This window comes from Erpetoichthys calabaricus, chromosome 9 (assembly GCF_900747795.2).
Source record: "Erpetoichthys calabaricus chromosome 9, fErpCal1.3, whole genome shotgun sequence".
Lineage (NCBI taxonomy): Eukaryota > Metazoa > Chordata > Cladistia > Polypteriformes > Polypteridae > Erpetoichthys > Erpetoichthys calabaricus.
This window is the reverse complement of record NC_041402.2, coordinates 81087809-81100798: the sequence shown is the minus strand read 5'-3', so window position 1 is coordinate 81100798 and position 12990 is coordinate 81087809. Positions and strand designations below refer to the sequence as shown.

Here is a 12990-nt window from a genome sequence, read left to right as displayed (position 1 = left end):
TAAACCCGGGTCTTGCACTGTTATTGGATTTCTGAACTAAATTGCCAATAAAGATGTTCAGGCACAAGGATGTCTATAAGTGCACTTGATATCGGGACAACCTGGGCCAAATGACTGGCTTTGTATTTAAGTCATTTGATCTAGTGCTATGCATTTTCAGTATCTGTGTGAATTTCCCCTTGGGATTAATAAAGTATCTATCTATCTATCTATCTATCTATCTATCTATCTATCTATCTATCTATCTATCTATCTATCTATCTATCTATCTATCTATCTATCTATCTATCTATCTATCTATCTATCTATCTATCTATCTATCTATCTATCTATCTATCTATCTATCTATCTATCTATCTATCTATCTATCTATCTGGTAAATAGAAAGATGCTAAGCTGTATGGCCACTGCTTAGTGGTGAGTTGACACAGGCTATTGGAGAATCTGATGAACAGATCTGGAACATGCAAATGGGTAAGGAAAGTATAGTTTCAATGGCTAGTGGATTCTTCTGAGCTTAACACTCACCTCAAAAAGAGCTACACATCTAGATTGCGAAAGGTTAGGAGCGTAGAGTTGGAAATGACTCCATTCAAGCCCTAGATAATAGTAAATACTGCAATGGGCCTGTGGGAAATAGCCCGGACACAGACAGACAGACACCATGTTAAAGTCCACCACATGTTTATTCACCATATTTACAAAGTCAATTGCTTGCACAACCCAGTGCCGCAGCACCAATCACCCCAACAGTCCAGGCCTCTGTCCACAATATGCCTTTAGGCCACCTCCTTCTCTCTTCTATCTCTCTTACTCTCAGACCTCGTCCTCTTCCACCCGACTCCAGCCTTGATTGAAGGGAGGCAGCCCCTTTTATAGTTACCCAGATGTGCTCCAGGTGGTTCCCGGCAATCTTCCGCTGACACGCCCCTGTGTGGCGGAAGTGCCGGCTGTCTCTCCAGAAGCACTCCGGGTGTCTCTTTTCTTCTTTCCCCCAGCACTTCCTGGTGTGGCGGAAGTGCTGGGGTCCCAAGTCCTCCAGGCATGGAGACGCCCCCTGGTGGTGACCACGGGCCCATACAGGGTTGAGCTTCCAAGCCCTGTACCTGTGGCCCCCAATATAACCAGGGCAGTCACCCCCTCGTGGTCTGGAGGAGGCATGAGCCCTCCTCCTGTCCTCCTGGGAGTCCTGGCTGGGGACCACCCCCAGCCGCGTGCCACAGGCCTTTGATCAAAAGGCAGTCAAGTTTTGTCATTGAAGCCATCATAGTTCTCATTGGTGGACATCAGTTGTAAGGAAAGCTATGGCAATTTTGGTGAAACTAAATAGCCTGACTTTTAGGTGGCCTGTAAAAGGAATAATAGGGAGAAAGTTGGACAAATTATTCTTGGCAAGAGTAGAGAAATGTGGATTTCAACTAGTGATATCATGGGAAGGTTGAAAGTACTTTGAGGAACTCCTAAAGCCAGTGGATACACCTTGCTCAGTGGCGGCAGTGCCAGACACATTAGTTGGGGCCGAGGCCTTCTTGATGAATGATATTACTGAAGTGACAAATGAAAAGATCCATGGAGACAAGGTCATGCGGTTAAATGAGGTCCTTCCAGAAATTAGGCAAGTTCAGTGGTGTATGGGATTGTCATGCTTAGCATGTTTCATCACTGCTGTGTTTCTTCATTCTTGTCCATCAACAATGAAACTGAGACAAGGGTCTCTTTTCTTAAAATGAGGTACAAGAAATGTGCTCCAGTTATCAAAGGGTCACACTTCCCAGCTTTTCTTGAAAGCCTGTACTGAGATACTGAAATTGACATTCAATTTAATACTTGAAGTTCAAATTTAAGAAGAACAATGGAGATTCTGTCCTAGGTGTGGGACAATGAACCAATTCTTTGTCCTTGCACAGATATTTGGGGTGTTGTGGGTGTTTGCCTGTTATGTCCACATTATTCCTTGTGAAGATGGAAAAGTATTATATCTGCATACTTTATGGTATCTTGTGGAAGGTTTTACAATAGTATAGCAGTACATGACTGCTGCTATATACCATTTGTTCCACTGAGCAAGATTTGTTTTTACATTCTTACCGTTAAATTGATTTCACTCAATGTGGTTGTTTGACTCCTGTTCATGACCTTCATGTACAGACTATCTAGGCACAAGTAAGAGTTTCCACTTTGGAAACTATAGAAATGCATCTCTGCTGTTTTTCTTCTTGGTTTCATTAAACTATGATGTTAAGCCTGCCCTGGAGTGGCTCTAAGCAAAGTGTGATGCAATTGGAATGAGAAGAAGGGCTTTGAAAATTGAGGTCTTAATTATCTATCAGAAAAGAGTGTCTTGCTCCCTCGTACTTCTCCAAAACAATACATTACATGTAGGGAAGCTATTTGAGAGTGTCCTTGTAATCCAGGTGTCCCAAGTTTCTGGATGACCACCAGCAGTTACCACACTGCAAAATGTGTGACCTGGAATGGATTGTAATGTAATTCCACAACAATGCCCTCACTCTTGTTTGTTTCGTCTTTCGTGTTTGCTCCCCCTGCGGTGGGTTGGCACCCTGCCTGGGATTGGTTCCTGCCTTGTGCCCTGTGTTAGCTGGGATTGGCTTCAGCAGACCCCCATGACCCTGTGTTCGGATTCAGCGGGTTGGAAAATGGATGGATGGATGTTTGCTCCCCAGTGGTAGATCAGATTCTACAAGGAATACTACAGTGTGATCTTGCCTTTTAACCAAAAAAGTCTGTTTTAAATGAATTTCATTTAAATTTTTGCCTAAATCAAAGATTACCCTCACTCTTGTCCTGGCCCCAAGCCACCCCAAAAACAAAATTTTTCTTGGAGTTATATATTGCAATTTGTGATTCTTTGCATTAAAAGCAATGACCAAGAATATAATATATTATACTATATATATATTGTATTATATATTATATATATATATATATATATATATATATCCATCCATCAATCCATTTTCCAACCCGCTGAATCCGAACACAGGGTCACGGGGGTCTGCTGGAGCCAGTCCCAGCCAACACAGGGCACAAGGCAGGAACCAATCCCAGGCAGGGTGCCAACCCACCACAGGACACATAGAAACACACCCACACACCAAGCACACACTAGGGCCAATTTAGAATCGCCAATCCACCTAACCTGCATGTCTTTGGACTGTGGGAGGAAACCGGAGCGCCCGGAAGAAACCTACGCAGACACGGGGAGAACATGCAAACTATATATATATATTACCAAATAACTCTGGTAATGTTATGAAAAAGGTTATAATGTTTTAGAATGAGTTAATTCATTTGTTAACTTGTGTCTTCTTGTTTTTGTCTAGATGCAATTATCATTTTTTGTACATTCATATATGGATTCAACTATTATCAGAGTGTCATTTTTTAACCAAAGGTAGAATTAAGTAATCTTCTTTTGAAGGATTGTCTCATCTGTGTTAATATCTTTCTGTGCAGTATTTTGCAGTATCTTTTTGATAACACTTGGCTGGATTTATATACTCGTGCTGTCTTTGTGGAGTTTACGGTCTACAATGCCAATGTAAACCTCTTTTGCATTGTGACTCTGATGATGGAGACAAGTGCTATAGGTGAGCCCTTCACTTCTAGCTGCCATATTATTTTCCATAAACTTATTTTCTCTCTTTAATATATTTATCTTGCTATGTGTCAAACACATTTTGCCTTCAATAATATATTTCCATTGTAACTCTTCTCAGTCTGCTGCTTTTATCCTAGAGCTGTTTTGCTGTGTAAGCAAATTTCATTGAACTTGGATCTGGCCGTTCCTTATCTTCTCACTTTCCATCAGCTGTTCTCAGATTTGATAAATCACTTCTCTTAATTTTAGTTCTTTTGCTGTCTAACTATGATTTCTTCTATACAGGAGCATTTCAGTTTGGGTCTGAGCTGCACAATGTCCGCTTATATCAGTCCCCTGGTGGTTTGCATATTTTTGTCATGGCTTCTGAGGCTATCTACTTCCTCTTTATCCTTTATTACATGGTCATTCAGGTAAGAAGTATAATTCCTCTTATCCCTTATTATTTACATGGTGAAAAAGTTTAAATTTAGTCCAGTTCTGTATGGAATTTGTAAGATTATATTGGCTGTGACCTTTGTACTCCATGCAGGGAAAACTGATGAAGGAGCAGAAATGGTTGTATTTCAAGAGTAAGTGGAATTTGCTGGAATTGGTGATCATCATTTTAAGTTGGAGCGCATTGTCAGTGTTCATCAAAAGAACACTGCTTGGAAATCGAGATGTTGACTACTACCAGAGTCATAAAGACCAGTGAGTACTATAGTGGCTAAGAAAAACAATATAGATGTTTTACTCATATTGTAATCATACTTTTTTGTATACATTTTTTATTAAATCAAAAACAAAAAACAGGAAGTGCTCTCTCTCTCTCTCTCTCTCTCTTTATATATATATTGTGGTGGACGGCTGGGGGCCATGCCCTGCTGGGACTCCTGGAAGGACCCGGAGAGGGACTATACCTCCCCTGGGCCACGAGATAGCAGCTTGTTTGTGTGGGGGCCATGGTAATGGAACATAGAAGCTCAACCCTACTGGGGCTCGTGGTCACCACAGGGGGGCCCCCGCAGGATTGTGGAGCCCTGGACGTCAGCACTTCCGCCACACTCGGAAGTGCTGACGGAAGGAATTCCAGGGACACCCGGAGTGCTTCCGGGTGCTCATGTGGCACTTCCACCACACCAGGAAGTGCCGCCGGAAGATCGTCAAGGAGCACCTGAAACACATCCGGGTGCATATAAAAGAGGCCGGGAGGAGGAAGACAAAGCTTGGGAGGAGAGGAGTAAAGGTGGAAGGAACACGAAGAGTGAAGGAAGGAAGGGACTGTGTTTGGGTGGGATGGAGCACTGTGTTGGCTGCAGGACATTTGTATAAATAAAGAGTGTGTGTTTTTGGACATTCAGCATCTGTCTGTCTGTGCCCGGGTGCTATCTTATCACAATATATATATACATATATATACAGTATATATATATATATATATATGTATATATTGTCATGCTTGGGTCACAGATTTGCACAGAAACACAGGAGGTTGTAGAGACAGGAACTTTATTCAAACACTGCAAACAAACATTTGTCTCTTTTACAAAAGTTTAAACGTGCTCCATGACAAGACAGAGATGACAGTTACGTCTCACAATTAAAAGAATGCAAACATATCTTCCTCTTCAAAGGAGCCAGGATCAGTCAGAGAGAGAGAGAGAGAGAGAAGCAAACAATCAAATCCAAAATCTGATAGGTGCTGTTTGGGCTGTTAAATATGCGAAGTACCGCGCGGGTCGCACGATAGATCATGCGCAAGTAAGCCCAGGAGGCAAGGGAGCAATGTGAAGATAGTCTTTCAACGTTTTTTAGAGGAGCATCCGTATCCTGTAGGGGTGCGATCAGCCCCCCAGCTCACACCCACTCCCTCAGCTTTATTCACATTTTCGTGAATCAAGCAACAATCCAAACCAGGTTCAAACAGGTGTGACAGGGCATCAGCATTAACATATTCAGAGCCGTGTCGATGCCTCACTGTAAAACTGTAAGGTTGCAAACCCAAAAACCATCTCATGAGACGAGAGTTTGTATCCTTCTGACAGCATAACCACTGTGGCATGTGGCTGCGGGTGGCACCCAGCCGGGACGCCCAGGAAGACAGGAGGAGGGCTCATTCCTCCTCCAGACCACGAGGGGGCATCCACCCTGGTTCCTTTGGGGGCCATGGGTGCAGGGCTTGGAAGCCCAACCCTGTAGGGGCCCGTGGTCTCCGCCAGGGGGCGCCCCCATGCCTGAAGGACCCGGGACCCCAGCACTTCCGCCACACCAGGAAGTGCTGGGGGGAAGAAGACTGGGGACACCCAGAAGGCTTCCGGGAGCACAGCCGGCACTTCCGCCACACAGGGGAGTGTCCGGGGAAGTGTCGGGAATCATCTGGCGCCCATCTGGGCATGTATGAAAGGGGCTGCCAACCTACAAACGATGACTGGAGTCGAGCGAGGAGTGGACAAGGTTTTGAGTGAAGGAGAGTGGAGGTGGCCTGAAGGAAGCAGGCACTGGAAGAGAGGCCTGGACTGTGGGAGATTGGTGCTGGAGGCACTGGGGTTGTGCACTATGGACAATGTAAATATTAGAGTAAATAAACGTGTGGTGGACTTTAAAATGGTCTCCGTCTATCTGTGTCCGGGTCATATTCCACACCACTGAAGTGGAGCGTGATCTGTCACTAATGTGAAATTTCAAACTCATAAATAATAACAAAGCGCTTCCACAGCCCATTTAATCTGCAAGCATTCTTTCTTAATAGTCGAATAATTGCGCTCCCTAGGAAGCAATTTCCTACTCGAAATTGTGATAGGGTGCTCTTCCCCATCAAAAACCTGGGACAGGATGGCACCCACACCAAATGCACTTGCGTCCATCTGTAGAACAAAATCCTTGGAGAAGTCGGGATTCTGCAAAAATGGATAAGAAGACAAAGCAGTTTTCACATCACAAAAGGCACATTCACAAATTTCTGTCTGTAAAACAGGGTGGTTTTCCTGCCTCTAGTAAAATCTGAAAGAGGAGCAGCCCTATTTGCAAAGTCAGGGATGAATCTTCTGTAATAACCAGCAAGCCCCAGAAAGGCACGTACTTGTTTCTGCTTTTCTGGATGTGGATAAGCAAGCATCTCTTCTAAATTGAGGTCGGAGTAAACCCCTGCCCATGGAGTAGCCCAGATAATGAGTTTCAGACATACCCAATTTACACTTCTTGGTGTTAGCTGTCAAACCAGCCTGTCTTAAGCTTTCAAGGACAGACTGGAGATGTTCTAAATGTGTTTGCCAATCATTACTGAAAATCACGACATCATCAAGATATACCCCGGAATACTCGAAATGAGGATGCAAGATCTGGTCCATCATACGCTGGAAAGTTAGAGGCATGCCATGAAGACCAAATGGGAGTCTAGTAAATTCAAATTCAGGAGTTGCAAATGCTGTTTTCTCACAACTGCCAGCCTCAAGAGGCACCTGCCAGTAACCTTTCGTGAGATCTAGCATGGAGATATAAGTCGCCTGACCCAGTTTTTTCAACAGTTTGTCAACACGGGGCATTGGATAAACACTAAATTAGAGACTTTATTCAAGCGCCTGAAATCGATACAGAAGCGAACCGTGCCATCTTGTTTGACTAATACGACCGGACTGCACCAGTCACGTTTACTTTCACAAATTTCACCCAACGCCAGCATCTTTTTGACTTCCTCGTGCACAATATTCCGTTGTAGTTCCGGAATCTGATACGGGTGCATCTGCACCCCTAACACCGGGTTCAATAGTGATTTTATGTTCTGCAAGGTTAGTCACACCTGGCAAGTCTAAAAAAAACATCAGTGTTCCGTTCAATCAAAGATAACAATTCTGTCTTTTGCGAGTCAGTCAAATCGTCACCAATGGCAACATCGGTCTGAGAGACAGCAGCCAAGGAAGTGTAACCCCCCTGCGGGTCATGCCATTCCTTCAAGAGATTAACATGTAAAATCTGGAATGGTTTGCGCCAGTCTGATATTCTAACCTTGTAATTCACTGGCCCCATATGTTCCTCAATAATGGCAGGGCCCTGCCATTTCGCTAGGAATTTGTTTGGGTCAGATGAAATCAGTACCAGAACACGATCACCAAGTTTTAATTCATGGAGCTTACAGCTCCTATCATAAAGACGTTCCTGGGTTTCCTGCTCACGTCGCTGATGCTCCACAGCAATAGAAGAAAGTTTAGAAATTCTTTCTTGCAATGACATTACCCGATCTGTAAAGCTCGGCCCGTGAGCTGTTGTCCCGAATCCTGTCCATTCCTCTCATACAACATCCAAGATGCCTCACAGTCGCCTGACAAATAACAACTCGAATGGACTCAAGCCAGTGGACGACTGTGGCGATTCCCGCACCGCAAACATAATATAAGGCAGAACAGAGTCCTAAGACATCGGATCATCATGAGCAACTTGCCTGATCATCTGTTTTAAAGTTTTGTTAAATCATTTAGTCAAACCATTCGTCTGTGGATGGTAAACAATGGTACTCAATTTCTTAACAGCAAAGCTGTCACACAATTGTTTCATCATGCGAGAAGTAAAAGGTGTGCCCTGATCAGTTAAAATTTCTCTAGAGATGCCAATACGAGTAAAAATCTTGCACAAAGCTTTGGCAACAGTGGAGGAATTGGCTTTTTTCAAAGCAGCCACTTCCGGATATCACGTTGCATAGTCAACCAACACAAGCATATATTGATACCCATTTTTAGTCTTATGTAGAGTGCCTACAGGGTCAGGAGACTTCCAAAATAGGCATAGGAGAAAGGGGAGCCGAGGAGGTTTATAAGCAGAGACGATCTGACAATCAGGACAAGAAGTATGGAATCGCTCCACATCTTTACCCATATTCAGCCAATAAAATCGTTTTGATAAACGTTCTCTAGTCTTATCAGTCCCCAGGTGCCCACTCAAGATGTGAGAGTGAGCTAATTGCAAAAGAATGTCCCTATGTACTTCAGGTACAACTAACTGTTCAATAAATTCCCCGAATGATCTGAGGTGTGATCATGACAAGTGGTACCAGGAGTGGTTACACAGATGAACGCAGAGGAGTTATTTCATATTGCTCAAAATGTCCTGCTTCCTCCCTACCCAGTGGATGATCCGGTTTCTGCTCCACCTGCTAATTCCAAAGATGTGTTGATGAAGATGGGTCCTTCCGATGACCCAGAGATGTTTCTTTTCGCTTTGAAACATGTGGCGACATTGCTGGGATGGGACAAATGAAACTGGGCTGTTATCGTCACCCCACTCCTGGTACCACTTGTCACGCTTGGGTCACAGATTTGCACAGAAACACAGGAGGCTGTAGAGACAGAAACTTTATTCAAACACTGCAAATGAACATTTGTCTCTTTTTTAAAAGTTTAAATGTGCTCCATGACAAGACAGAGATGACAGTTCCGTCTCACAATTAAAATAATGCAAACATATCTTCCTCTTTAAAGGAGCCAGGAGCAGAGAATGTCAGAGAGAGAGAGAAAAGCAAACAATCAAATCCAAAATCTGATAGGTGTTGTTCGGGCTTTTAAGTATGCGAAGTACCGCACGGGTTGCGCGATAGGTCAGCCGCAAGCAAGGGAGCAATGTGAAGATAGTCTTTCAACGTTTTTTAGAGGAGCGTCTGTATCCTGTAGGGGTGTGATCAGCCCCCCAGCTCACAATATATATAAGAGGTGGGACACAAAAAAAAACGGACTGGGCTTGGGGCTTTCCTGGAGAAACGTCTGGAATTGAACGTGAATCATAGAACTATGTCCCCTTTTACACGCCCTCTCAAATCGCCGACCAGCTAGGTATATCCTATTAATAGCCCAGTCAGTATTTGCACAACAATCGCTACACGAGTTGCCGCTATAATGTTGGGTGAAAAAAATCGAACAGCAAATCAACATCAAATTTCTCACAAAATTGAACAAAATGAAATAATAAAAACAGTATAAGGTGATAACAATTTGTCTCACACACAAGTTTTTGAGTGGCACCAACGTTTCAAGGAAGGACAAGAAAATGTGGCAGATGTTCGAGAGGGGAGTGGGTGCTTCCCGTGCACAGTGCTTTTTCTGTAAAGCAGTTTTTGACTGACAAAAACATTCATCCTCCCTGTTCACCTGATTTAGCTCCCTGTGATTTTTACTTGTTCCCGAAAATCAAAAGTGACTTGAAGGGAACACATTTTTCTTCCTTGGATGAAGTGAAGACAGGAACGGCAAGCCTGTTGAAGAGCCTCAAGCAAGAAGACTTGCAGCACTGTTTCAATCAATGGAAGATGCGTATGGAGTGGTGTAAAGAACAGGAGGGGGAGTATATGGAAGGTGACAATGTTTAGAAGGTTGTAATTCATCAAAAATATTTTTTTTTACCAATCCGGTTATTTTTGTGTCTCATCTCATATATATATATATATATATATATATATATATATATATACTAGCAAAATACCCGCGCTTCGCAGCGGAGAAGTAGTGTGTTAAAGAGGTTATGTAAACATATATATACATATATACATATATATACATATCTACATATACACATATCTACATATACATATATATACATATATACATATATATATATATATATATACATATACACATCCACATATATATACATATATATATATATACACATATCAACATATATATACACATACATATACACACATACATACACACACACATATACATATACACATACATACATATACATACATATATATACACACACACATACATACATACACACATATATATATATATATATATATATATACACATACAGACACATATATATATATATACATATACATATTTACATATCTACATATATATATATATATACATACATTCACATATATATATATATATACATATCTACATATATATATACATACATTCACATATATATATACTAGCAAAATACCCGTGCTTCGCAGCGGAGAAGTAGTGTGTTAAAGAGGTTATGAAAAAGTAAAGGAAACATTTTAAAAATAACGTAACATGATTGTCAATGTAATTGTGTTGTCATTGTTATGAGTGTTGCTGTCATATATATATACATATACACATATACCCACACATATACACACATATACAGATATATTATATATACATATACACATATTTTTTATATATATATTTTTTATATATATATATATATATATATACACATACATACATACATATACACACATAGATGCACTTACAATAACATAGAAATCAATATAAACAACATTAACATCATTATCATATGAGAATATGAAGTAATATATAAGAAGCACATTTCATATAAATATAAATTATTAAACAGTCAAATCTTCTTCTATAATTTGCTACCGTGGCTTTTCGTTGGTCTGTCCAGGATTTTAAATCACATGTAGCTTGCAAACCGTTTCACGTATTGACTTGAAATGTGGTACACATATAATACGTCACGTCTGCTATCCGCTTTATGGGTGATGATTGTATTACTCTTTTTATGTTTATTTTATTTTAGAATCAACTCCTATCTGCGCACACCAGGGCGGCCGTGGGCAGATGCGTATGGTGTATTCAATCCATGTTATCGTGCATTGCGCTGTCACTGGTATTTTCATAAAAGAATTTGAACAATATATAAGAAGCGTATAAATTATTAAACAGTAAAACATTAACATTTAAGAAGTAAAGTTACATTGAGTACTACTGCAGTGCCTTCGGGTATACCTCATTTTTTCTTTGCCCATTACATGCTTAAATGTATAAATTTTTTGGTGTACCTACCCGAGAACACGCGACATATAACCGACCGTGGGAGAAGCATGGATTTTAAACACGCGTTGAGTTCATCTGCTGGTCTCCCTCGTGGAATAACTGGTAATGTTTGAGTAAAATCTACAGCGAGTAAAACGACATTACCTCCTTTTTTTTTTTTACGATCTCTGAGATCTTGCTTTTTTCGGTTCAAGGCTTCATAAGCTCTTTTATGTTCAATATTGTACTTAATAAGTACTAATTATCCCAAACCATCATCTTTGAATGTTGCAAGACTTTCGCCTTGTATGTAGATCGGGGTAATTACATTCATTGCATTCCTAGTCTGAATCACAATCTGATTGTATGGGTGGTTACCTGGCACTGTAGGGTTGCCACCCGTCCTTTAAAATACGGAATCGTGCCGCGTTTGAGAATGAAATTGCGCGTCCCGTTTTGAATCAATACTGGACAGGATTTATCCCGTATTTTTTTTATCATTTTTTTTTTAAAGCAGCGTCTCATGTAAATCATCCCACACGCATTTTATGAAGATGCCTCCTTTCCTACTTTTGATTGGGTAATACTTGATGTCATCGTTAGTTTGATTGGTGTTTTTAACTGTCCAGTGAGGAGGGCGTGTCTTTTAAGTACAGTCTTTAAAGTGTTGGCACTGAGATGTTGCGTCAGCGCCATAGTTGAAGCCCCTAACGTTGCGGTCAGCAAGTCAGCTAACATCCGCCATGTGCCGTCTTTCAGTTGCGAGAAGCAGATCATAGAATGGTTGAAACTGTTGCCCCTAACGTTGCGCCATGGCGTGTGCTTCGTTTATACCTCGTGTCTTCTCATTAAACTTTTATCTCGTGAATATGTTATTGCAATCCGCAGCGGGAGCGTTTCTATTAACTTAATTTAAACTTACGTTTTACACCGTGCTTTGTTGCCCTTATGAACACGCTTGTATGCTTAACTCGCTCCGTTCTCAATTGTTTAATAAATTTTTTGCTCTTCGCTGTTTGCGGCTGTTCCTCCATTTCCCCCTACTTTGTTCTTTTATCTCGCGAATATGTTATTGCAATCCTTAACGGGAGCGTTTCAATAAACTGATTGAAAATAGTTTTGCATTTACCTTTTTAGTAAAAGGCGAGCTTTTAAGCCTGAGAAATCACCCCGTAAATGCACACGTTTAATTGGACATGTGTTAATATGTATGGTTACACAGTATTAAAAGACAGTGAACAACGTCAGTTACCTTTCTTCCCGCATTTGATAAAAGGTGAGCTTTTAAGCCTGAGAAATCACCCCGTAAATGCACACGTTTAATTGCACATGTGTTAATATGTATGCTCACACAGTATTAAAAGACAGTCAAAAATTAACGTAACTTACCTTCGTTCCCGTGTGTGACTCGTGCTGTAAATGTCTTCCTTGTTTTTAGTTCACGTGATTACGTAGGAGGCGTGATGACGCGATACGTGACTCCGCCTCCTCCATTACAGTGTATGGACAAAAAATATGTTCCAGTTATGACCATTACGCTTTGAATTTCGAAATGAAACCTGCCTAACTTTTGTAAGTAAGCTGTAAGGAATGAGCCTGCCAAATTTCAGCCTTCCACCTACACGGGAAGTTGGA

The 12990-nt window shown here is 41.4% G+C and overlaps 1 protein-coding gene across 1 annotated transcript in view; it reads left to right on the top strand.

The window, feature by feature from the left end:
• Window positions 1-12990, top strand: part of LOC114657570 (polycystic kidney disease protein 1-like 2) — a 145257-nt gene that overhangs the window by 98916 nt on the left and 33351 nt on the right. The window contains exons 37-39 of the mRNA XM_051932013.1: window positions 3478-3611; window positions 3908-4035; window positions 4155-4315. Of these exons, the coding sequence (XP_051787973.1) occupies window positions 3478-3611; window positions 3908-4035; window positions 4155-4315 (423 nt within the window). The remainder of the gene's footprint in view (window positions 1-3477; window positions 3612-3907; window positions 4036-4154; window positions 4316-12990) is intronic.